Source organism: Phalacrocorax aristotelis, chromosome 6 (assembly GCF_949628215.1).
Source record: "Phalacrocorax aristotelis chromosome 6, bGulAri2.1, whole genome shotgun sequence".
NCBI lineage: Eukaryota > Metazoa > Chordata > Aves > Suliformes > Phalacrocoracidae > Phalacrocorax > Phalacrocorax aristotelis.
In genome coordinates this window covers 15,216,074-15,242,999 of record NC_134281.1, presented here as the reverse complement: position 1 = coordinate 15,242,999, position 26,926 = coordinate 15,216,074, and the positions used below count along the sequence as shown (strand labels likewise).

General features: G+C 37.2%; 2 protein-coding genes across 13 annotated transcripts in view; one reads left to right on the top strand and one right to left on the bottom strand.

The window, feature by feature from the left end:
* CCDC66 (coiled-coil domain containing 66) overlaps positions 1-6,056 on the top strand; it is a 30,372-nt gene extending 24,316 nt beyond the window's left edge. For 3 of the 6 annotated variants that reach the window (XM_075096159.1, XM_075096164.1, XM_075096163.1), the window contains 2 exons: positions 21-148; positions 3,973-4,365. In XM_075096159.1, coding sequence (XP_074952260.1) covers positions 21-148; positions 3,973-4,056 — 212 coding nt within the window. In that variant the 3' untranslated portion in view covers positions 4,057-4,365. The other 3 variants (XM_075096160.1, XM_075096161.1, XM_075096162.1) reach the window with 3 other exon arrangements.
* Positions 5,866-26,926, bottom strand: part of TASOR (transcription activation suppressor) — a 30,572-nt gene continuing 9,511 nt past the window's right edge. Inside the window, exons 4-24 of one of the 7 annotated variants that reach the window (XR_012661051.1) lie at positions 26,374-26,446; positions 24,850-24,941; positions 24,336-24,494; positions 22,891-23,018; positions 22,210-22,241; positions 21,408-21,513; positions 20,910-21,013; positions 20,695-20,798; positions 20,393-20,465; positions 20,166-20,240; positions 17,808-18,524; positions 15,617-16,059; positions 14,361-14,505; positions 10,592-11,532; positions 9,716-9,838; positions 8,990-9,149; positions 8,240-8,348; positions 7,894-8,072; positions 7,652-7,810; positions 7,068-7,273; positions 5,866-6,993 (exon numbers count right to left, since the gene is read on the bottom strand). Coding sequence is in view for 6 of the 7 variants with exons in the window: in XM_075096152.1 (XP_074952253.1) it covers positions 6,437-6,993; positions 7,652-7,810; positions 7,894-8,072; positions 8,240-8,348; positions 8,990-9,149; positions 9,716-9,838; positions 10,592-11,532; positions 14,361-14,505; positions 15,617-16,059; positions 17,808-18,524; positions 20,166-20,240; positions 20,393-20,465; positions 20,695-20,798; positions 20,910-21,013; positions 21,408-21,513; positions 22,210-22,241; positions 22,891-23,018; positions 24,336-24,494; positions 24,850-24,941; positions 26,374-26,446 (4,479 nt within the window). In the remaining variant the exon portion in view is untranslated. Of the gene's footprint in view, positions 7,274-7,651; positions 7,811-7,893; positions 8,073-8,239; positions 8,349-8,989; positions 9,150-9,715; positions 9,839-10,591; positions 11,533-14,360; positions 14,506-15,616; positions 16,060-17,807; positions 18,525-20,165; positions 20,241-20,392; positions 20,466-20,694; positions 20,799-20,909; positions 21,014-21,407; positions 21,514-22,209; positions 22,242-22,890; positions 23,019-24,335; positions 24,495-24,849; positions 24,942-26,373; positions 26,447-26,926 lie in introns of all 7 variants that reach the window. The other 6 variants (XM_075096155.1, XM_075096152.1, XM_075096156.1 and 3 more) reach the window with 6 other exon arrangements.

Genomic DNA, 26,926 nt, shown 5'->3' with positions numbered 1-26,926 from the left:
TGATATACTTTTACTTTTAGATTCTTACCAAACGCCACGACAGATTTTTAGCTCTGATCATGTTAGAGATCCTCTTCTAAATCCTGATGTAGTTAAAATTAGAGAGAGACAACAAGCAGTTCTCAAAGGATTGTCAGAATTACGCCAGGTAAGCAAAAATTTATTAGATAAACAGGTATGTATATATGTTCTAAAGTCAAAATGAACATTGCAAACTATTTCATAGTTATACGTGTTAGTCTTTAATTAATTTTTCCATCATATATGATAAGTTTTGGGCCCTGTCCTCTACTTTTGTTCCCTCTTAACTAATTTTGCTTTTCATGTGTTACTTCTGCCTTCAAGAAAACTTGCAACCAAGAGGAATGGTTTTATTTAGTCTCCAGGTTTTGATAGTTAGGGTTGCTTGTAGTAAGAATGTTTCAATTTCAAGGGGAGAAAGAAAAGTATTTTAACAAAACACTAGAACCCTTGTTCATAAAATTTCACACCTGCATTTCATGTGTAAGCCTCTTATGACAGAGCAGTGTGGTTGGTGCAGAGGAGTTAGGGGGGTGGTAGTCATGTGTCAGTCTTAGAAAAATACTGCAATTCACGAATTTTAAATGTGAACACTTGCAAAATCCTTCCAAGTTACCTATGTGAGGGTTTTTTGTTAGCATGTAAAGTAAAATTCAGGATTTGTCAATTGTCCTGATTTAGTGTGTGAATATAAAATGAAGTTTAGTTTAATACTACACACACAAGAGCTCCTGAGCCAAAAGGCTGTGTAGGTTTGTATATATTGTTCTATTTGTAGTAAGTTACTGGTAATGATTAGATCTTCAGCATTGCCAGAAGGATTTTGAATATGGTGGGACTGTCTTTAAGGATCCATGGTGCAGTAAATTAAAGAAGCGCGAAGATAATAGCTGGTAGCTGTGAAGTTACGTATTTTCCTGATGGGACTAAGAACACCAGGACAAAAACTGTCAGACATCTAGTTATTAAAACATGAGTGAATTGGATACTCTACCTGTTGGCAACAAGGTGCGGCCCATAGAAGGTTCAAACTGCAGGTCTGGACAATCACACAAAGAATTTCCTTTGGTGCTTCTGAATGGCCTGACAGGACTGCAAGACAAAAAAAAAATTAAAAAATTTACTTTTAGGTTTGCATTTCGTTCTTGAAGAACAGTAAAGATGAATATGTATGGGTATCTTCCCTTGTTTCTGAATGGCTCCATACTAAAAGGACTTTATTGCTAGCAGTGCTATTTATTTTTCTTTGCCTTAAGGGAGGAAAATTGCATAAATCATCAAAATAAAGGAAAGAAAAATCTGACAGACTGAAGTACAACAAAACTACCAGTAGTTAACACTATTGATTACCTGCTGAGCTTTAGAAAGACAGAAGTTCTGCCATGGATGTGTCGTGCTTCAGTAGTAGGTAAATTCCTTGTGCAAATGAAGGGTTGTGGCGCTCCCCAAGTTATTAAGAAAAGTTGCGACCCAAGGACACTGAAAGGTTACCAGTTCCTAATGGCTTCCAAATAAGTTTGACCAGATCTGGTCTTCCCCAATGCTCATTATGTTTTTGTTAAATATCCTCAACTGTGAAGTATTTTATATTCAGGCTTCATTTGGCACCAGTATTTTGGTTAAGAATGAAGCAAACTTCAAAGCACAGTTTGATCCTTGTTCTTGCTGAGGTGAACAGAAGCCGTGGATATTTAAAGAGTTTTAAGGTGATAATACCCATGTTGGCAAACTTAGGAGACTGGAGCTGAGGGACATTTTTGATAAATAGTATATAATCACGTCTTAACAGTGGCTAAAAACTAATGTTAAGGTTCAGTGGACATTGGCTCTGGAAGAGCGTTAGAACACGTAGAGTTCATTTTTAAAAATCCTCCCAGCTGCAGAATGCATTTAGGACATTAATTGCTGAACTTAGGTGTATCTTGTAAACCTAAGTATTGTATACTCCTACAGGTGACATCTGGTCTGCAGCAGTTATTTCACTGGGAAAGGAAAAGTAATGCAGTATTTTGTATGAAATACAATTTAGACAAAGAGCAGAGTTTACTTCTCTATTTCAGAAGCTAATGTAGTCTTGGTTTTTAAAATTATGTATTCACAGCATACTTGGCCATTCTTTAGCCTTCTTTTGTCTGGGGGAATTCACAGCATATTTCACCAGTCTTTAGTCTTTGAAATACACACCCAGCTGGAGTGATGGATAAATAGGCTGTTCTGTGAACAGTCTAGCTGAACTGGCTGACCCATGGAGTGAACCCATGCAGTGAAACCAGAGGGCAGATGAGGGCCTCCTTCTGCCAAAGGAAGGGTGATTCTGTCATTGCGTTTGTTACCAGACAGAAGGTCTCTGCCTGTATTTCAGGTGACAGCAGTTAATAGAAACTATCAACAGACTTTTAGTTTCCTCCCTAAAATCGAAAGAGTCAGTGGAGTAAGCCCAGGTTTATTAATTCAGCAAAGTGAATTAAGTATTTGGCCCTTCTTTTGCACAAAGTTTAAGAAAAAGGACAAACCCCCGTGCTCCAGTCCATGGGTACCAGAGCATCTTATTGTCACTAAGGCAATAAACCCACCTACCACCAGGGCATAGCCTGCAATGACTAAGTGAGCTTGCCAGCCAGAGCCAGGATGGCCAAGGACATGCAAAGACAGACCCCACTACTTGTCCCTCGTGTAGGTATTGCACAGCCCTTTGTGCTTGGCCCTTTGCTCGACCTTTGCAAACCACATGATAGACTTTGTTCCAGTTTTCAGTGTTACTTGTTTCTCACCTCAGCTCCAGGTTGATTTAAGGCACTTTATTGCATGACTTTGTTTTGTAACATGCTACTAAATGCAAAAAGCATTCTATAATAAAAGTAATTATTGACAAAGGGACTGCCCAAGGCACTGACCCATTAATAGAAATAGCAGATAGTGTTGGTTAGTTAAAAAACAATTCATCAAGTGCTTGAAAGTAGGCAGCTGCTGCTTTTGGAGTGATGCAGTGTGAGGTGTAACAGGCAGCTTTGCTAACTGATGCCAGTTCTGCATGACCTCTCTCCCCTTCTGTGCCACCAGGAATCTCATAACTAAATTGTTGTAGTACCCGCAGGCTTGTGTTAGGTCTCTACTGTGCTGTGCCAGCAGCCTATAAGCCTCACCTTTGAGAAAGGGCTCGTAACGCTGAGGAAAAAATACCAGTGTAACCTTTTTTCCCTCTTTTATTTATTTTGTAAACAAACTTCCTCGGTACCAAATTCCTTCTGACAAGTCTAAAATGGGTAGAGACCGAGGGGCCAGATGTAGCAATACATATGATCCTATCAATTACAGTAAAAAAACTTATTTCATATTTATGAATGTACCTGACACACTGATAACATTTATTAGTTATCACACTTCCAAGGATGCACTTCCAAGAGTTCTGTTACAGGTTTTCACCATTGTCTAGGACTTACTTACCAGAGCCATTAACAAAGCAGGAACCTTTTACCTTTTGAGAGAAAATACGCATATCCTAAAGCATCTGCCACTGTTCTAGTTCAAATGGTAACGCTGGCCTTCCGCTTAGCGCATAATTTACATCAGGACTAGAAGCTGGTACCCATCAAGGTTTGGGGTCCAGCTTCACACAAGAAAACGCTAAAAGACCACAAATGTAACGACAGTGCAGAGGAGTGAGCAAGTTACAGTTAATACAATGGAGATGTCTTTCTTGCTCTGCAGAGTCATCCCTAGAAACTGGACAGGCTTCCATTTCAGTCATGCTTCAAGGCCTCTGCAGAAAATAGGGAATCCTGCGCTCCCTCTCCACTGAATGTATTATATTGTGCTGCTTTTTTAAAAAACTGTGTGTTTTAAAAGCATTGAGCCTTAACAAGCAAATGGTTCTAAAATATGAAGCAGTGACACTTCACTAGTTCAAGCTGCACGAGGATGATGCCACATTCACATTTGTGTTTATCTCAGGGCCTCCTGCAGAAGCAGAAGGAGTTGGAGTCTGCGCTGATTCCCGCTATAGCTCAAGAAGAGAACTTTATTTCACCATTTTGAAAGGTACATATGAATGTTCTGAATACTTAAAATGTATAGGCACAGCACTTTGCTACTGTAATTATGAACCATCTCTCTTTAAATGAACTATTTAAATTATGTGAGCTTTGATAGAGTACAGGGTCATGTTGCTTATGATATTGAAGATACATTAAACTAATGATGGTGTGTTGGCTGTTCAAAATGTCTTCATGCTGCCTGAAGACCTATGTCCATTTAATATAAATCACCAAAACACTGTATGAAAATGTTACATGGGTTTTCGTGGAAACCAGCATATGTATTTTGATAAATAAAAAGATTAAGATGCATTCTGAGTGGCTTGGGTAGACTTTGTTGGTATTTTTAACTGTGTGAAACTGCTTGTACTTAACTCTTCAGACAGCTTTTAGGCTTAGACAATGGCTATTAACTTAAGTAATTCCAGATTTTAAGACCACAGAAGTGCTGACTACAAACTCTCAGTTAAAACAGGACAGCAGCATTTAACATAGTGGGCTGGGCCCAAGGCAGTAGAATTCAGTTTAAGGACATTTTCTTATGAACAAGGTCTGAACAGATCAGGATTTGATGCATCGAGTCAGAATTAAATGTTTACATCAATTTGCTTTTTGTTTTACGAAGGTAGGACGATCTGGGATAAAACTGTTTCTCTTCTAGCTCTCTGCAGAAGATGCATAACCTGACTTCACAGTAGTTGTTCTGTGCTATCACACGATAAACACCAGAACCTCAGAGATTCCTCCCAGCAGCAACTGTTCTTAGCCGTAACCTGAGGTATCTTACAGCAGTAGCAAAGGACTAAAGGTGCATTTGTCCATTGGTATGGCAGAGCATGCAGTCGGTGAGAATCTGCCCTTGAAGGTGTAGGTGGCAGAACAATTCTTCACAAAATCCATGAAGGTTTATTGATACAAGGGAGTTCTTTGAAAAAAAAAAAAAAAAAAAGATGATTTGCCATGTTTGGGGGTAGGGACAAGGGTAACAGCTGCTACACTAGCCTAGCACAGGTTTGTTCAAGACTTTTTTTGCTTAAATTAACAACTGTTAATAGAAGGGAAGACATTTGACTTCACGGAAGTCTAGAGGTTTTGTTTGTTAAAAGCTGCCCTTTTTTAACCAATAATACTGTCCCAGTTAATTTTGTGAGTTTGGGGTCATATAGTTTCAAACACTGTCACCTGGTACTAAACCACACGCCCTACATAAGAGCATTAACAATCTAATTACAAAACAGGAAAAAACCCAAACATACAACTTCAGACAACCTAAAGACAAGAGCAGTAAACCTATGCATCAAGAGCATCAGTATGTGGAAAACGAGCACTGTAGTAGCAAGGGTAGTCTTGAGCCTCCACAGCTATTTACAGGCAGCTGCTGTCTGCCAGAAGCACAGATCAAAAGATGACGTACAAAATTCACCAATTAAGATATAATAACTGGGGAAAAATAAGTTGATAACTCGGCAGATGTGAAATTAAGGACAAGATTAAGAAACAGATAAGACACTGTACTTATGACAACACTAGTTAAAAAAACAAAGCATCAGTAAGCATTATGGGGAAGTGAGAGAGGACTGCCGATTCTCTAATGCCAACTGAACTACCACAGTCATTAAAAGCAGGTTTTGTCCTTCTCTCATTACTGTGATGACAATGGCACGATACAAGTTGCAAGCTCACTCTGACAGTGCTGTAGTAAGCGTGGAGTACCAGTTACATGCAAAGATAACTGCTATTCAGGAAAGAAAGTTTGGGAATGTTTCTCACATACTTGGAAAACAATACAAAAACCACAGACAATGCCATGTGTTAGCAAGTCCCTTGTGCATTAAGAGTTTATTTTGTCTTTGTAATGGAACTGCACCATTAGTTACTCTAATTGAGGTATTTAGCCAAAATCCAGTATATAGTCATTAAAATAACTACACTGCCTTAGAGCTATGTAAAAACATTTGTACAAAATTTGTTTCAAATGTCAAATAAATACATAAGTTTTGATATTTATGTAAAGGAAAGTTATTTGGATACTCTTACAGTTAAAAAAAAAAGTCGCTGTTTCACACATTTTAAGCAAACATTCAGTTTTACATTAAAACAGACCTCAAACTGAAGCCCAGGTACAGGTCAAATACAAATGTAGAAACTTAAAAGTGCCAACAAACAAGATAATTCAAGTACAGTAAACGTTAAAAAATATATATTTATTTCAATTTTCAGATGCTTCCAACACGTACAGGCCAGCAGGATTTAAATAAGACAAGAAAACATTTGAGATCAAGGACAAGAAACATTTTGTTCCAGAATAAAATAGAAATTGTTAATCCACCATTTTAGAAACAGAAAAGTCCACAGCAACTTATAAAAAGAGAGTCAGGAGTTTAGTTCTGTTTTGAATATGGCCCGGAAGAATCACCATTGATATCCCAACCACTGGGCAATGGTGGCTTTTCTGTATCCATGCTCTGACTGTAAGCAGATAGAAAATAATTGCCCCCTTCTTGGTTTTGACTTGCAGAAGAAATCGAGTATGTTGTTCCTAGAAAAGTCTGATGAGTGAGTACATTAAAGTGACTGAACTGATGGGACATGTTTAATTGTCTGCTATAAACTTGGAAGTTATTGAAAGGAGTTTGTTCAACAGAGTTGTGTTTTTCCCCTTCAGCAGAGCATGTTGTAGAAACTGGAGTAATTGGTTGTATCTCTTCCAAGTCACTTTTGGAAGTCTTTTCCATCGAGCCAATTTGCACTTCGGGAGATAACTCTGTAACTGATAAGCAGCTTTCTTTTGCATCTACTCCATGTGAGCCCTTGGCCTCTGTCTGCAAAGCTTCCAAATGAGCATCAGAGGCATCATTGCAGATTTCTATTTGTGATGTTTCATCCCCTGAATCCAGAGACATGTCCTCCTCATCCTTTTCATCGTTTTCTACAAGAACTACATCAAAAAAAAGAGAAAGTCCTATTCTATTGAAATACAAACTTTTGTTAGAGAAGCTATACACTACTCACACAGTGTTACGCTTCAGGTCTGTAAGTCCAATATCAGTTAAGTCTTGGTCTTCTGCCACTCTTGTTCACTTAATCAACATACACACTTAACCCTCTGTGTGAGTGTCCAGTTATTCCGATGCTAAAAGCTTCTGCGCATCGTGTTCATGTTTAGTGTTGGGAAATCCCAACTCCCAGCTCCAAAGGGGTTAATGTCAAAACAGCATCTAAAGTTACACAGTAGGTGAGTATTTGATCAGACAATTAAAGCAGTACAATTACTGACATCTCAGTCCTTCAGTTACGCTTTCTAAAAGCTACCATTACATTTATCCTTCTCCTGAGAACAGACAGTTACACCACTATGGCATACATCTAACTTTCCTGACTACCACATCAGCCTATAATGTTCTAGTTAAGGTCTCCTTGGGCACTCCATCCCAGCTGCTTTTCCCCCATCATTTAAAAATAGAAGAGTAGCTTGAGAGTTGGGTTTTCCTTGCTGTCTGCAGTGGTCATTTACAAGAGCAAAGGTACACTATTTCAAGGACCTCCACCCCACACATCAAATTAGCTAAAGAAAGCATAAGCGCGTTTCATATTACCTGATTGTCTTTTGTGAGCGTCAGCAGGAGGAAGGCTGTTTTCTTCAGTAACTGAGTTGTGATACCCAACAAGGTTTTTAAAATTTTGCATAAAGTCATCAACAGTAGCAACCACTATTCCATTATCAACGTAATTTGAAAGTGTTCTGAGATTCTTTTCTAAATACATACAAGGAGATTTTGCATTAATTAGCGCCTATTATCAAAAGAGGAAGAGAAGCATTCACACATTTTCTTCTTACCTGTTAAGAAGACAACGTGTCGCTGCTGTATGTTTTGAGCCTGAAGCCTAATGAGACAGTCTAACTCGGGAGCATTTCGAGTTTGAGAATCACAATTGTGGTAAGACAGAATCTCAACCAAATGCTTCTTCTGAAAGGTATTCAGAAGGGTCAGCAGGCTCAGGGCATTAGCGTTCATTCTGTAATAGACGACAAAGCACACTATTAGAAAGATAATATTTAGACCAACCGTAAATCAAGTAAGTCAAACGACAAACAAAACAGCAAGTTCTACTTAATTGGGTTTTGGAGAGCATAATTAAAGCTGAAGCTTTGTAACAACTGGGATTTGAAGAATGCTACTTACCTCCCCAGCTCTTTAAGTTTTTTTTGTATTTTGCAGTGGACTTTCCACTGCCATTTCCCATCTGGGGTATTGAGATCCTCCAGAAACTTTAAGAACTGTTTTAGTTTATCTGTTTTGGAGATATTGAATAGAAGTTAAATTTTGTGGTATGCAAACTGAAATGAGTCCTTCAGTGTATACATAAAGCTTCTTTCCATTTTCATTAAAGTGTAGTTACACAACTATGAACATCAGCCTAGTACTTTAGGTTTTCTTCCTAGCAGATTAGCCAACAATATTCCAAAACCAAACATCTTTTGTGTAGGTCAGATACCCAGCAGTGGTATTCAGTCACATGTGGTCTGCCTTGCTAGAATATCTATTTTAAAAACTGGTAGCTTCGTTAACGATTCAATCTCAAATAAAGAAAAAGTGAAAAAATTACAGTTTTTCAATATTTTTCCCTAGCATATTTGTAGATTGAGTGGTAAAGAGTAAAAGATGCCATATACCTAACTACGCAATCTAACACAAACTTAGAAAGACAAGATCTCCAAGTTCACGTTTCCCAGAAACATGTTCTCCAAAAAGGCCAGAGGTAAAGAAAGAGACTGAATTAGCTGAAGGTCTCAAAGAAAACTCACAAAAATTAGAAGACCTGAGAATTGGAAGACTTGATTCTTCACTGCAATGAGTATGGCATCTCTCTCACATATGAAAGCATTAGGCTTTTTTTGTCTGTTTTAAAGCTTCAGAAAGCATCACACTTACCTGTAGTGATGGACTCTGGATTAAGGACAGATTCATCTGACACAACAAAACCACCAGATACAAATAATTCATTGTAAGTGTGATTTTTCACATCATCCAAACTATCGACACCCGCAAAGCTGACACAAGAAAGCCTCTTCAAAGTTACTAAGCCAGGTATCTGTTTAAAAATGTTATTAATCAGATATGTATACCAAAGATCATTAAAAAAAGCCTACAGAACTTCCCCACTTAATACCAGAGATCAAACTTCAAAACACATTTTCAAAGAATTATTTTTTCTCTTGCATTGGGAGGTGCCTCTCAAAAACATTACAGGAGTAGGCAATAGAGGTTAAGCACTTAAAGTAATTTTACTTCCTGTCCAGCACAGGTTCATCAACCACGGCTGTCAGGAATACCTCTGGTAACCTCAGCTGCCTTCACTTGCCCTTGGAGCATCACCGAACCAGGAGCAGAATTACTCAAGGCCTCTCTACAACACTGCAACTATTAATGATAAATCTGCATTAGTGTGTATGTGGAGGTGGTAGAAGTTAGGGGTATATGATGGAACAAGACAAAGTATTCACCACCACCATTTTTGCTTCTTCAGATAGCAGCTAAATGCAGGACACCATTTAAAATGCTATGTTGATATGAGAACGCAGCCTGGCTCAAAACAAGGTTGTCTCACTATGTTTTAACAGTAGCTTTCTATAGTACACATTTACATATATGAAATACCTTATGGATGAGGTTGGCGATGTCTTCATTTTGAATAATTATCAACAGTTTATCTAAAGCAGCTCTTCTGATAAGGAACTGTTCTGGATGGCACTCTGTATTACCTAACTTTGTAAGATATTCCTAACACCACAGAAAGAGAAGATGGTGAAAAAAAAAAAAAAAAAAGAATAGGTAGTTCAAGCAAAACTCCCCACACAATGACCGTGTTAAGTAAGTTTTCCTCTCAAATGAATCTCAGAGGGACTGTTTTCCTTGTCTTTCCAATATATTAATGGGAATAACATAGCAACACAGAAATCGGCCGTGTCAGCAAGTCAATCATTCTTACAGAACGGTGCATAAATGGCCAACAGACGGTCCATCAGAACTGCATGCATTTCCAAGTACAGCCACAAGTTTTTATTATTTCACTTTCAACTTTCATCCTTGCCATTTAAATGCAGAAGAACAGTAATCTCCAAAAGTTACCTGTACTATTAACTGGAGGGGAAGGGGAAAAAAAAACCCAAAACCACACACAGAGCCTTTTCATGTATTCTTTCTAAAAAGGTATGCTATCACATATTTGCCCTTGTTCTCTTTTTTCCATAAGGCTACCCCCCATCCCAGCAGTATCTTCAGAAAGAACCAAACTACAGCCTGTTCTGCTTTCCAACCATCAGAAAGAGACTTACGTAAAAGCCAAATACAAGCAAGACTACCTCAGAACCTGAACCGAGAAGTGGGACAGGACAGCCTACTTTCCCAATTCACTGTCACTATTAACCTTTTTTGAAGCAAATTTCAGACTACCTTATGTCTGCAAGCGCAGTTTTAAGCAGGCACTCTATTCTAATTTAACACCAGAGAGAAGTTGAAGTGGAACATATTTACCTTGATTTCTTTGCAGAGAACGCTTTCCTCCTCTTCATGAATATAGAATTTCACAGTGTTTTTCTGTACATCTTTAATAATTTTGACCAAACTGTTAAATACTTCAGGTTTCAACTGGCTTATAAAATCGGAAAGGGCTGGTTGGGTTGAAATGTTTAAGTTCTCTGGGGATTTGAGTGTCTTTTCCGGTGGCTCCATCAGATCACCACTGGAAGAGGTCTGATCAGATGTCAACATATCTTCTGTTTTAGCATTCACATGATTTATTTCCTCATTCACTATGGCTAAGCTTGATGAATGCTGCTCATTAGGATCCAGATCTTCCACCATGTTATTACACAATGGCTCTGATAACACCATGTCAGAGTCCCTACAAACAGGTAACGTGTCGGGTGGAGGATTCAATGCAGCATTACTAACCACATCTGCCAATTCTGGACTAGAATAAATTGGTGGAGTATGCCTAATGCACGAAGAGGACAAAATAACACTATTCAACTTTTCACTCAGTGTCTCTATATATTCTTGGACAGAAATCTCTGATGTGTGTAAACATATGTATTCGGAAAGTCTCATTATCCTCTCTCGGGCAGAGAAGACTGGTGTGGACATACCACTGACATAAGCGATATTCTTTTGCTGCAAAATTTCCTGAATCTTTTTTGCAAAGAGATTATATTCTTCTAATAGCGTAGTTTCTATTATTGCACTAATGGAATGCTTAGTTGTAAAAGGGTGATCTGCTAGACCACACTGATCTTCAAGTTTCTCCGCTTGTCTTTTATAAAGTCCATCTTCTGCTGTCCCCTTTTGTGTGTCTGAAAATGGAGAGTATGGAAACTGATAATCAGAACTTCTCTGTCTATTTATTACCCGGGGGTCATTAGGAAAGGCATCCTTTGGCGGTAAATACACCAGTGGTTCTTCTGGTGATTTCAGACCTATATAAGAAGAGTTAATCATCATCATCTCAGGTTTGAAAGTGATAAACAACTGACAGGTTTAGAACAGCATTACCGTTGTGCTGCCCCCCTCCAATCAACTTAAATCCAAAGACTCAAGTGTTACTGTCCACTGAGACACAGAAACAGAAAATTTAATAACTCATAAGACAGTAGAACAGTAAAGTCAAACTTTGCTCAGAAAAGCAGAACACAAGTTATTTTCCCAGAGAGAACATCTGATTAAGCATAACAGGAACCGCCTTAATTAAAAAAAAAATCAAATTAGAAATCAAGCAGGGTGACAAATCATTCAAATATTTTCCTTTGCTACTAGGTTATAATCCTCAGATTTTCAGAAGTTTTTTTTAGCCACACCCTGCCTTTCAGGGTTAGACTGCAAGCTGCATATCTGATCTTGCAGTTGGGAACAGGAGGTTTTTTGCTTAGAAAGGTAGGACACAAGTCTTACGGTAATTATCAATAGGAAGAATTGGTTATGCTGCAAGGAGCACTGAAAGCCTCTCATCTAAACCTTAGATCAGTTCTGCAGCATGCGGTTTCTTCACCACCCACATTAAAAAGAAACAAAAGCATACTTTTGAAACAAAATCTAGCGCTTTGTTGCAACCAATGATGTACACAGGTATTTCAGATACAGGCATTTCAGTATGCATCTGTTGCATAAATACTTCAAAAGAGGCTTTCTTTGTTGGTTTAGTTTGAGGTTCTTGGGGGCTTTTAAAGTGTTGTATTATTGTTAAAGCTAATAATGTAAGCAGAAACCAGATTTCTGGAGGAGAAGCAATAACCACCATAGTATAGGCAGTTTCTAAAAATCAGCGTTATTTTGGAATGCAGTAGTTTTTGTAGCCAGTTGAAAGAAGTTCTGTTCAGTCCCTAACTTGATCACGTCCAGATCTAAAAGGAAAACACTAACAGCATCCCTTTTTCAAGGAGACATTATCACCTCATAGTTATTTTATGCCACCAGAGTTATACAGAGAAACTAGAAACGTGGTTCCATTTTATTTTCCTTATCAATGAAACTGTATGTTCTTTCTTCATCCTTCAAAGCACATCTTTGTGTCAACTCAAATTTCTAGTTTTCTTTAAAAGCACTAAATGCAGATATTAATCAGGTTATTCCAATTAGTTCTATTCTATTTTATTTGAACCTTTTTTCTGTTGCCTTATACCTTCAGTGTTGATCTACACCTTTTGTATGCACATCTATATTAATTTTAAGAGACTTCGAAGAACTCAGCACCGAATTATGTTAACAGAATAAACTCAGTTGAAGCTCATTTAAGATGCAAGGTACCTAAGAATATGTTACGTATCCCATTCTTCTTGAGCTATGTCACTGCTGTCATCAAGAAATATAGTACTATAAGCAAGTCCTGGTAAGAAGAATAAAAGCTGTACTATGGCTTTAAATTTGGGGCTATTTTTATAACTTCTTATATTTTAATACAGATCATCAGTTGCATACCAATTTTTAGCAATGAAATTTTGTTCTGTGGCTCTCCTGTCCGCACCCCCAATACAGGTAAAATTTCAAGTCCTAAGGTTATTGAGAACATTAATATACAATCCACTCATCTTGCTTTAATGGAAAGTTTCTGCAACATTTATATTAGGAAAAAAGTTTAAGAGATATATGGTTAAGAACTGATCAGATTATTCTTCAGAGTTTTCCAGAAAGAAAGAAACTTTGTTTTTAAAAAAGAAAAGCCTTTAAAGAAAGGTTTTTATTAAACAATATTAAGCAGAATTTAAACAAAAGGATATACTGCTGAATATGAAATCCAAAGTATTTTCTAACATGTAAAAAACAGGATTAGGAAAAATAAAATAAGGGTAACTTTAGTTGAAATTATCTAAATAGAATTCTCTGAAGGTGGCATCCTTCATAGATCTACACCTTTGGGTCACAAGTCTTCACAAAAAAAAAAAAGTGCATGAGGAAAGAGCAAAACCCACAAACACACACTTCAGCAACTATTAAAGTATTATTTATGTTTTCAAACACACTCTTTGGTTTCTTTGACATATCCGCTTACAAGGTATTACCAGCAAAGAGACAACTGCCTGAAAACAACCTTGGAAAGAACAGATGTTAAAGAGCTGCTGAAGTAGTTATCTTTGCAGATTAAGAGTCAAATTCTTCACTGCTTAAGACAAGTCCTTCTACAGTGACTCCAGAAATAGGATTCTTGGATAGATTTTAAAACCAGATATTCAAACACCACCTCAAAAAGAAAGCCTAGAACATTCTGTTTCTTCACATCCAAGATGTATGTCATCAAAAGCCATCACTTAAGAGTATCTATTAATGCATTAATCTTCTCTTACAAGAGAAGGAAGAATAAGCAAGAATGAGCACAAAAATGGTATTTGATGTCCAAAGCCAAAGAAAAGTCTCAAATTCAAACCAAAACTGAGTTAGGATGGGTTTGTTAATACACACGTGTGCCCAAGTTTGCTTTCAAAAATAGGACTCAGGTTTCCTTACCATTGTCAGAAGTTTAGATTATGTTATCGTGAAGAAATGAACAATAACATGATACAGAAGTAGTCGAGATGAGTTGAAGGCCTGTGAACAAATATCTCCTCCAACGCTTTCTGATGTTTTAATCTGAAAGCATATGTTTTCATCCAGCAGAGTTCTGTACTAATCAAGTATCAGAAACAACTGCATAGGCTATATGTATATGCTTGTGTACCAACACGTGACCCAAGAATGGGATCTATGAAAGATACAAACCTTTAGAATGTATTTTCATTCACTATTTGTAGCAACAGAAGCCATAAACCCATCTTACCTGTAATTGGAATAAGTTTCCAGTGCATTCCAACCTCTCCTATATTATTTGAGTTGGAATGTTGCCTGCGATAGACATGTTCTATAGGTGTACTAGGACAGGGACTATAGTCTTCAAAACTACTTACACTTCCAGTGCTTGCTTCCTGAAAAACAATAAAAATTCTCAACTAAAAACTTTTTTGGTAGCTATTAAGCTTTTACATTCTGAACAGCTGACAGTAAGAACACACCTGAGTGTTCACCAGCCATTTTACTGTCAATCAAGTCAAGTCAAACTTCAAAGTGTTTACATGAGGTACTTATATATTTAATTTACCTAATTGATAATTTCTGAGAGAGATGTCTTTACTGATGGTCTATCATTAAGTAAGACAGACCTGAGCACATGCCTTAGAGTACAGAAGCTGGGTGGGGCAGGGAGGAAAGGAGGCAGAGGGGAAGAAATTAGCAAGACTGTCTGCTCCTTAGCCTTTTTCAGACTGTTGTCTTCGTAGCTGACTAAAGCCATGAGACATCAGCATTACTGGGGAACTGCCTGCAACTAGTATGAAGCCCTTGAACAATCCAATTTCATCTCCCAGTTCAGACGGCTAGAAGAAAAACAGCACAGAGATTACAGGTAGGACAAACTCTTTCCTGCTCTATGACTTAGAAACTGGGCTTCATGTAAAAGTATCGATAACAGAGATCATAGAACAACCACTCCGTAGAGTAATGTGATTGAGCAAGCAGCTGGGGCACTCTGAACCCCAAGCACAAAAGCCTTCTTCAAAGGGTGTTTGCCAGTTATATGCTATCACAGAATCATTAAGGTTGGAAAAAACCTCTAGGATCATCAAGTCCAAAAGCCAACCCAACACCACCGTGTCTCCTAAACCATGCCCTGAAGTGCCATGTCTACATATCTTTTAAATACCTCCAGGGATGGTGACTCTACTACCTCTCTGGGCAACCTGTTCCAATGCCTGACCACTCTTTCAGTGAAGAAATTTTTCCTAATACCCAATCTAAACGTCGCCTGATGCACATTGAAGCTGTTTCTTCTTGTTCTATCGCTAGAGTGAGTAAATTTCCATATATACTCCTACCTACATATACACTGTACTACCTACAGAAAAGCTTCTTCACAGAAAAGTTAGTGCTTATCTATGTTTACCTATGTAAAAAAGTACGTTTTTTTCCATTCAGTATCATAACATTTATGAAAATAGTACATTCATTATCAGCATCTACATACAGGGCAGTTTCACTTACTTTTAAATGTAGCATGTGTTCAAGGCCTACTTCATTAGCTGAAAGCCGTAGATCAACATCAACAGGGTAAGATAAGCATGCTGCATCAGTTTCCAGCATCACTGGGCTCTGTGGGTCCTTAAAGTTAATATTTTCAGCCTGAGCAGTATTAGGAAGCTCATGGTCATCTCTGTCCTGTGCTGGAATGGATTCATATTCATATTTTTGTCTCATATCCTCTTCAATTTCATCAGTGCTTAATCCTAAAGCTTGATTTACAGACCGTGCCAACGATGAATCCAAGTGTCCTGCACTAGCTAGTGTTTCTAAAAGCAGTTTAATGAGGCCATGTGTGTCAGTAACAGCAGGGTCGGATACGTCGTGCTGCCTCAAGTCAGTATCATGTCCACCAAGACCAGTATTAATTGAGAAAACAGAGTGTGGCGAATCCGAGGTTCTGCCCCCTTAGAGTAGGGGGAGGAGGGGAAAAGTAATCCATTACTAAGTTTTAAAATAAAAGCAAAACCAGACACACACACACCCTCCCCCCCAAACATCTACCACATACCCACAGTCTCTCTTTACCGTCAATTCATGCAGTACACATACATTTATTTTCTTAAAAGTTTTTAAGCAGGTAGATGTTGATAAAAAGCCATTTTAAAGTTAATAGTCTCCCCCCAGATAAATAATTACTGTTTTTTAGGTCACTAAATACCACACTATTTTATATTTTAATAGAAGTCACATACTATGTTCTACGTATTTTACAGAAATCTTGCAAAATTCTCCAGTGCTTGTTGGGAGAAAAAGATTAGTTTGAGCAAAATACTTACTTGCCTCCATCCTATCACTGTTGCTCCAGAAGCTGATGAGTATCTTAATGCTTAACCTCACAAGTTATCTTTGACTAAGCATAATTCTAAAACTTTACCATGCCTATTTATACTAAACATGACTTTAGAACAGGGTTATTTTTGTTCTGCTTATCCCCTTGGATGAGTAAATACCATAAATATTTATTCTTCTTGGAAAGAGACAGACCAGGGAACTACTTTAAGTATCTGATGAACCCCTAACTAATTTATCATATATAGAAATCTAATAATGTTTAGATACTTAAGCTCACAATAGTTTAGGTAAGACTTTTTGCAAGACAAACAAATTACTTTTAGGGTTCTATAAAACCATGGAATTCAAACCATAGATAGATGTTGCTGTTTTGGTACCCCTGAAGGCATTAAGTCAAAATTTAGTTTTAAACAGATACTGTTCTAATTACAGCCAGGTAGAAATACATTCATGTATTTTACACTAATAATCAATGTAAAAAGACCCTGAAGGTTCACAGATTTCTAAGCAGGAATCCCAAGATCTACCATGTAGCCTACCCTTTGTCTCCTCCGTGCACACATCCCTCTCAAAAGGGAAACTTACTCCTAAGACCAGCCACTTCATTTTCCAAAGTGATTCATGTACACATAAGAATGTCTGGTGCTTGATGTAGTTTCCCCTTTTCTTTGTGCCACCCTTCTCCCCAATTTTCCCCCTTCTGAAGCAGGCCTGTATCATTGCCTTAAGAAAAGGGTCAGGGAAACAGAAATCAAAGGGGATTTTTTGGCAAATCTTAAGTATCAGGTAATATCTGTGATAATTACCTGAGGTTTGGATGTAGATAATTTCAAGTACAGAATAATTCAATCTTAATACTGTTAGGTTGTTTCCTTTGTCCCACTAAACACATCACTGGCTGTTTCAATACTTAACTGTGCTCACACTTACAAGTTTAATTCTCCCCTTCAATCTGAATTTATTAGGAATTACATAGGGTATTGGAGCCATAAATAATTACAGCAATGACTGAAGTCAAACTCTGCAAGATACATTATGGTATCAAGTCTGCTTAGTACTCTATATCAGAAAGTCTTTGGACAGTTCCACAACTAAGGAAACTCTTTGGAAGCCTGCCTTCTTTCCAAAGAGGCAGAACAAAAGCAGCTTCCATGACAAGTCCAAGACTTGTCTTCTATAAAGAGGCAACCTATATAAAAATAAATGTCATCTCTATTGATAGATATCGGGCCGACATTAAAATGTACTACTATGCATTAAAATATCCACAGCATGCAAAAAATAGTCAATAAAGATTAAATCTTAAGTATGCTTTGAATTATAATGTTTAAAGAGGAACTCTAAACAAAGGCTTTCTTACCTTCATACTGACAACTATTCTCTGAAGATTCACTCATTTTTAAGTATTTCCTCAGATTTTCAGACTGTTTTTCCAGCTTCCTTTTCAGACCACTTTTATTTCTAGGGTCTTCAGAATCAGAATCTCCACCTACATTTTTTTTCCTACACTGGATTAAGTTAATAAGTTCTTTGAGTCTGTCAGGATCATAATCTCCAGAATGAGGCGGTTTTCGCTTGGCAGCAGTGGCTTCATATGTTGCACGGATTCTTTTCCCACTTTTTGCACTGGCAAAATCAGAGTCTTCTTCTGTGGCTTCATAGTCTGAGATGGGACTGAACTGTTGAAGTTTCCGATTTCCCTCCATCAGTTCCTTAGCTCTAGAAACAGGTAGTTGATATGCCTCACAACCAAAAATATAGTTTTGCAAGGAGCTGTCAATATGAGATTTATTTTTTGGAGCAGAATAAAGAAATTTTTTGTCATCCAACCGTGATTCATACCGATATAATACAAATTCTCTATATTTTCCAGAGCCACTACAGCATCTTTTCAAATACTCATTTATATACTTTTCCACAACAGCATTGAAATCTGCAGTAGCGTCTTTACGAGACTGGATTAAAGCAAAATGTAGAGACTGAATAAACTTTGTGAATTCTGGAATGATTTCCTGATTTTCGTGCAACACCATGGTGGTTGAATTTTTCTGTGTTCCAAATGGAACACTTTTTTGTGCTGCCATAGGAGAAAAGGGAATTCATAATTAAAATCAAATCACAAAGCTATAAATAAATGATGACTAGTTAGCAATATTCTGTATTATACATATTTGGTGAAACACAGTTTGGAATGACTGTGAAGAATAACACAAAAAAATTCCTTTCCTGGCTTTTGAGAAGCAACCAGCTTTAAAAGCCTACTTAAAAGTCAGCCTACTCATAGTCATGACAAACTGCTCATTTTCATAGTTTTGTGGTAACCTGTAACCTAGATACATGTAGCATTTCCAATTTAAACCACTTTACTGACCCTTCAACAAGGCGGCTACTTTAAGGGCTTACTAAGGTTTACTAAAAAGCAGCCTACCAGCTCCCTGCAAAAAACAGGGGAAGCATTACTCCTTCCTATGCGATCCTGACACATTCATTGTGCTGCTTCTAAGCTCACTGGACCTGTATAAAATGATTCAGCTTAGTAACCCAGCAGAAACCTATGCAGCTTTTTCCATTCCTTTGCAAAGCAATACAGCTCACTAAATCGAAGACATGCAAGAGGAGTACGTGCCAAGAGTAGGATTTCCCTGTCCTTGGGAAGCTGTTAGATCCTTCTACCACATTCTTGAAACAGCAGCTCAAGGAAGCTCAAGCTTATGTGCTCCTTTTATTTTATTTATTTATTCACACTCTTCTCCCTTCCAATCACAGACTGCAGCATTTCTCCATCAACCATTTAAGCACCTCTGAAGACTCAGACCAGTGATTAACCTTGTGTTTGACAGATATTCGAGCTCACAAGCCTTTGAAATGTCACAGCAGCAAGAACCGGAGCATTTTTATGGGCCTGGCGTACACACACTTTCAATGTCATCTTATGTCACAGCTCCTCTTACCCAGTCTATAACTGATTGAATTTTCACAATGGTTACTTAAATAAGAAAAACATAAGGGGTTTACTAAAATAAGAAATATAGAGATAAGAATCTAAGAAGCTGCCAAGACTTAGGACAAGAACTTCTTTGTCAAAACATAGTTCTTTCCAGGCATTTCACTTTTACAATATCCCTTCTAACTCGCAGCAGGCCAAGAGGACCATGTTCTGCTGCTAGCACTGCTTATTGCAAATTTTAACTGTAAAGCTTTAAAGTCTCATCACAAAGTATTAAAGTTCTACTAAAGGCAAGTCCTTTCAGTCATCTTTTATTACAACTGGTTGTATCAATATTTTCTTTGCTCATTTACTCAGGTTTTGGTGCATATCCCAAAGCAAAAAAAATTACACATACATTAAAGGCTTTCAGGTGTTTTGTTGTTAATGTTTTGATGGTTAAAGAAAGCCCTCAAAGTTCTGAAGTGCAGTGTTACTACTAATGCATAGATGTCTTGGAATACTGATGCTCAGTTCTACTAGAATACACAGTCAAGAAATTTGAATGAAGTTTTACTTGCTAAAATATGAACAAATGAGCCTAAAGTACAGTGTGATCATTACTTTTGTGAAGAAATAAAACACTTTTTGAACACCATCATCATGACCATAACCAATGCAAACTGTTATTCCTAGTTTACACTGACAGGCTATAAACACTGCAGTCTTCAACAGAATATAAACTACATTTAAATAAGCACATATGCAACACACAACAGTGAACAAACTTACCTGAGCTTATTATACCTCTAGGTTCTGGAAACAGAAACAATGCATGTAGCATGCGTGGACGTCCAGTTTGGTGATCTAAAACACAAGAAAATAAAGTCAGTTGAGAAGGAGAAGACCAGTATGCTTCAAAAGTATTAAAAAACCCAACCCCCTAAAAAAAAACAAAACCAAAAAAACTAAAAAACCCCCCACCAAAATCAAAATGAAAAAACCCAGAGTGTGCATACCATAAGGGGATGTCATTTGCCAAGGAGAAAGAAGAAAAAGAAATCCTCTGTCTAGAAGTGTTTTCACAAGAACCTGTTTTCAAGCAAAGAGAAAAGCATACTGTTTCAAACCATCAAAGCTATTTCTTCACTACAAGCCTGTAAGCCAAATTCCATCATGGGTAGAGAAGTGCCCTGATACAATACTTCGGAGTATGCCAGCTAAGGAATTCCAGTGAGCTCATGGATCTTGTCGTACACCTCAATTACTAGTTAGTAAAATTATTTTTACAAATAGGAATAACAAAATCTGTTGTACTCACAAGTTTCTCTTTCTCTAGTTTTTGAAGTAAACCCTCCAAGTGACTACCAGAGCGGGACTTCTCCACGACTTCATAAAGGCTACAGTACATGCCGTTCTTCAACACTGACATGATATAAGGGTAGAAAGAGAAGGTAAGAAAAACAGAAACAAAGTTGTAATTCAGAAAACTTTTTAAAATTATGAATTTTAAAAAATTAAGCTAGAACTATTTACCTTCCTTTGCTCCTTGGTAAGTTTCTTTATAGAACAATGCTGGTGAAATTTTTTTCTTCAATTGATCAATGCTCACAACTTTTTCAACCTCAAGCTTCTCAGGACTGGAGGCAAAGAAGGAGGAAGGAAAAAAAATAAAGACCTCTTTAATCCCCCCACAGTTCTACCCTCATACAAGAGCTATCAAATACATGCCTTTATAAATCAGTTCTTTGACTATCTTGTGAGCCAGTGGTGTTTACTCCTGCAAAGGAGTGTGTGTCACTTCAAAGTGAAAAAAAAACAAAACCAACCAAACTAAAGAGATGCTGACAGAGTTGTGTGAAGTAAAAGCAGCTCTGGACACACACAACTCAAGAGTCTAGTTGGACACATTTAAAGCATCTAGTCAATGTATATTTTTGATTTTCATTTGATATCCAAAATTCACCAGTCTCTACCAAAAAGAGTTTTAACACAGCAATATTTTAAACTTATTCTTTAAATGGTAATACTCACAGCTTGCATGGAAGTAAAGGACATACTGCTGATTTCAAGGAAACGTGGCACAGAAGTTTGCCTTTATTCCAAAGCTGTCCCCTCCATAATGTATAGTTAGATTTATCTAAAGTAAGATGGAGAAAGAAAGATTAAGTGAAGCCACTTGCTAGGTGGGACTGAAAGGAAATAGCAGTAAAGAGGCTCCTGAATCTCCAAGAGCAGCTTAGGGAAAATTTTGTACTAATACCAGACCAGATAATAATATGTTAAATAAGTTAAAAGGTAACAGAAAGGATGTTTACAGTCCTGTCTGGTTTTGACCTGCTCTGAGCAGAGTAAGGGAGTTTGGTACATCACCTGTACCTGTCTATATAAGCATGCCCTTAATGCCAACATCTGTGGAAAGATATCCTCTTTCCTTAACTGTCAACCACTTTCATACATATTAATATTTTACTTGAATGAGGTTCAAAAGCAAAGCAGGACAGAGGATCATATTATTTGAAGTGCCATTGAACAGCAGATTCGGGGACACAAGGTAAGTTCTTATTATGCTCTAAGTAGAAAAGGAGGGGAAAAAAGACTTGATTTTGTTCAGTTCCGGTTTGTTCTGGTAAAAGAAGATACACATTAAGGTGTCAGTTCAATCATTTAGTGAAGAGTTGCCTGCAATCTGTACGGTACAGGATAAGCCTCAGGTATACAGTTTGCATAACTAAGCAATCATTCTGGTTAAAGAGAAATAAAACTACATAAGGAAAAAACTCCAAAACCTTCCATATCTGTATCAAAAAAGCAATAAATTTCAATTCATTCTTACCTGTACTTCTATCTGTGTTGAAGCTGTTTGATCTAACAAAAAGAAGAAAAGACAGAATGTCTAGGTTGAGACAGAAACTTCTGGCTAATAAATTTTATATTAAGGATATTTTATCAATCCAACAAAACAGCAGTACTGATAATTCCCTCTCTAACCTCGAGCTATCACTGCTGCAGCATCTTGCGTTATTTTAAGATATATTGATAACTATTTTTAGCATTACATAGTACAGTGGCCACATCTGGATGCCTTCCTATCAGTACAGGTATCATATTGTATCTGTCACCAATTACCCATTTAGATATTCTCTCTGCAAGCAATAAGATGACACCAGCTCAGTAACAAAGTATACAGAACATTGTTTTAGAATACCAAGCAAGATAATGCTGTGAACATTAATGTCTGCGACCTTCCTCAGTTAAGCAGAAAAACCACTTAATACAGGGATTCCACCTCAGCAGAAGGTGAGCACATGAAAAGAGCAGAACTGCTTCCTACAGGGGCCAGCCTGTTGCCTTTTGTCACCTCTTACTTTGCTCTGGAAGTATTTATGATGTTAAGTCCCTGTGACATGTCCATTCATTTCAGCACTGTTCATCTAAATTAATTTTAAGCTACTACCAAGAGCTATGAATTCTTCATGCTGCGTGCACTCTTTCCAAAACTCACTTCCTAGCTTACCTTGAGGGGGGCAAGAATTTTGGTACTTGCACCATTTCATCTTTGTAAGTAAACGAAACCACAGCATAAGGACAAACATGTCTTGGTCTTCGCCTTATCTCATCAAAGCCATATTCATAAAAATAGTACTAGAAAAATAAGTGAACAATGTTAAATTAAAGTCTGGTAGACTGTATTTTGCAAATACACTAACAACCCATGACTGTTCTTCACTGAAAGGTGTACTCTGTTTCACAGGGATAGCTTGCAAAACACACCTCATGATTAATTAAACAAACAACAGGAGTTTTTTTGAAACACATTATGCCAAACATTAACTGGTATATAGAACAAGTTGTAAGTCACTATAATAAATCCCATTTATGTTCCTTTTGCCAACAGCCTATTTCTTCAAAAGCTGATACCTCAAATAAGAAATGTTTTAAATGCCATTCTCATATGTGCTTTATAACACAATCAATTAAGGTAGTTTTTTCACATTCTCCCTCCTTTATCAAACACTGACAGGATGGACACGACTTCCGGAGCTAATCAAGAATGAAAAAATAATTTTATAACATTTATTTGAAAGTATATTCTTGATGAGGTAAGGGACAATTAACAAAAAAAAACCAAAAATTCACTGAGGAAAGTAAATATTGCTATGAGTTTTGGAGTGCATCCTTAGTTCAGTCAAAAAATTTTAATGTTAAAGAAAAATGTTAATTAAGGCGAGTTTGTAATGAGAAATGAAAACATACATTCATCTTCTAGCCACCTGATTCAGTCCCTAGCACTGATTTACAGACATCAAAATAAGCTGTAATACTGAAGAGAATGCTTTCAAGTAAGTATCCTGAAATCTATGGTCTTCATGGAATAATCTGACTGCAGCAGATGACTGCAGTAACAGAGATAGAACAGCTGGAGGAACAGAGATGCTTGGAACCAGTTCCATTCTCTCTTCTCTTACCATCTCCAAACCTGAGATTTTTGTAAGTGAAACAAAAGAACTAAAAAATTTAAAAAAGAAAAAGGAAAAAAAAAGAAAAATACTGTTCTTTCCTAGCCAATGTCTTCCCTTTTAGGAGTCTCACATAATACCCACTAGCCAGTTCTACTTTCACACTTCAAACTCCACACATTATCTCCTCTCCTCCCTGGCCTACATTCTAACCCCCATGTACATTCCACAGCTATTTCGTATTCCGCCTACATCCTAACCTAAAGATCTTCTCCACCAGGTCCAAGTATATATAAGAGAAACAGGAGATGCTGACATGTTGTTCTGTAATTTTTAATACAGGCATCTGCAGGCTACTGTGAAAGATACACTAGATGGCAGCTTTACAGGACATGCTCAGTATTTGCTGCATCTTCAGTGATTTTAACTCCATCATTTAAAGAGCTCTGTTTATAAAGTTATTCTTATATAAGAAGTTAACGCATGCTCAGTTTTTCTCTACCTGAGTAAGTTCGTAGGCTCGATAAGCCAACAAGGAGGTTACTTTATTTGCATTCTTTGAAACATGACACTCATGCTTTGGTGTTGGATCTAATGCACTCTTTACTGTTGATTCCATTGCTTTCATACCGATGTGGTCATATATGCTTTTCATTTTTCCCTGTAATAAAGCAGAAGAATTTTAAATGTAAGCTTTTCCCTGAACACCGGCAGAATGCTTCAAGTACCAAATGAAGCAAGAGCAGGGAAATGAAAACCAGCCATTAAAAAAAGGCATTTGCAGAAGTACATTATTTTCATACTTTCAAGGAAAACAAATACACTTTCACCTTTTATAAAGATTTCTTATGCTTTATTTAAGCTCAGTGTCAACATCAGATTTTAAACCTGGTAGGGTTCTAGCTTCTCTACAAGCAGACAATTGCACAAACAGAAGTTCAATAAGTTAGGTTAAAACCACCCTTATTTCATCAGGAAGCAATAGATTCCTTCAAGAATAAGCAAGATAGATTTACCTTTATTATTTTAAAAACAATCACATCTCCAGTTGCTCCAGCTTCCAGAGGATTGGGCTGCAATAAATCAGCATACCTGGAGATATATACACCTGAGTATAAAAAAAAACCAAAAAACAAACAAAAACACACCAAAACAAAAAAACACATTATGCTGAATGTCAAAAGCGTTATTAGATGTTTAAGCAGCATTGCATGGGATTAAAGCTCAATATATACCAAACAATAAAGATACAACAATCTTCTGGAATGTGGTCAGGGAACAGTATAAGGGCATGTTTAGAATTTGCTGCTTCAACTCAGTAGAATAAATATTTACTTGCACCAACTGCAGTATAACACACTACAGCAGAATATGGACACTAGCTCACTTTGAAAGGGGCACACCCACATTACAGAAAGTGTTGTCACCAATACAACAAGCCCTGCCCAAAGTGTATACAAATACTGCCTTCAGGTTGGGGTATTTTTTTGTTTTGGGATTTGTTGTTTTTTTTTTTTTAAATAGCTCAGCTCCTTCCGTGCAATGGGACATTGCACAATGTCAAAATAAGCTGTGAAGGTATGTTTGAAAAATAAGGCAGGAAAACACTGGCATCCTCCGCAATCTTTCATCCTCCATTGTTGACAAAAATATACTGGCTTGGAATTGTGAATTCACACTCAAATAGAAAGGTTAAATAATTTCTTGCTTTTCAATTCAGTCATAATTTCATAGATTTGAAGGCCTCAAACACACACTATCATTTGTTGGTCTAGCTGACTACCTCAGATCAAATAACTGTAACTGAACTCAGGTAGCTCAGAAAAGCATCCATTTTCCTTGGTTCCTCTCATTCCAAGTCTGTATATAACTGCTTTGATAAATTGCTCCAGAACATTCACCAGCTAAACAGTAAAAAACTATGTGCTTATATACCTTTGTTCTCACCCGTCTCTTGCATCTATTCTGCTTTCAACATATTGGTACCTCTGTATCATGTTACTCTTGCAGAGGATGACAAAATTATTTCTTAATTTTCTATGTGAAAAGCTTTGCAAAAGGAACTTTGCATCATGCACTTTCAAATCTCTTAACACTTTGTGACCCTTCCAATTTATCTATGCTTTTCTTGGATTTATGGATTCAAGAACTTTAGCTCTATCCACATCAATATTAAGTTGAGCTATTCCCGTTAGGTATTTCTAAATGCATATACACACGTATATGTATGTACACACACAGAGAGGCACACAGCCATAGACTGCATTAGTTCTTTGGCCTCTGAATTTTACTGGGAAGACATGATCTATTGGTTTGACTTAAGCCAAAGTGAGAATTAGGTCTCCTCCTTGGTAAAAGAATTAGTCAAAACCAGAGTTATGAAATAAAGTTCTGATGTCAATCTGCTTTGCTAAAAACATCTAGCTGTGATATTCCTCCAATAAGTGACAGAAAAAGGAACTGAAAGTTTACACAACTGCATCACATTATTTGCCACTCATACTGAATAATACCAGCACATATAATCAAAAGATAGTTACCCATGGAAGGGCTGCCAAGAATTGTTATTTTGGAGTGGCCCACCTGGAGCCCCTTTTCGCATATGCTTTGGATCTGAAGAGAACAGACATTTTTTTTAAGCAAGCCAGAATATGAACAGAACAAACAGGGAGAAAAAAATTACAGAGTTTTGATTGATCTAAAAAAAAAAAGAAACCAAAAAAGCAAAAACACCCCCCCACCCCCAAAAAAAAAACCAACCACAAAACAAACCCCCCAAAACCTTTACAAACAAAACCACCCAGAGGTAAGACTAGTCTGAATTGCTGCATAAACTGTTAAACTGTGCAAGTCAATCACTCAGTATGAAGCCATTACATACACTCACCTGTATCTTAAAAACAACCAGGCTCCCTATACCTTAAACACACTTTACAAACATTACTTGCTTTTAATAAACAAATCAGAAGCAAACCTGTGAAATTACTGAATACTTAAGAAATCCTGGCTCTGTAATAGCAGAAAAAGCACAGAAATTCCATACATTCCTTTTCCACCATTTCATTAAAAACACACGATCAAAGAAGAGACACA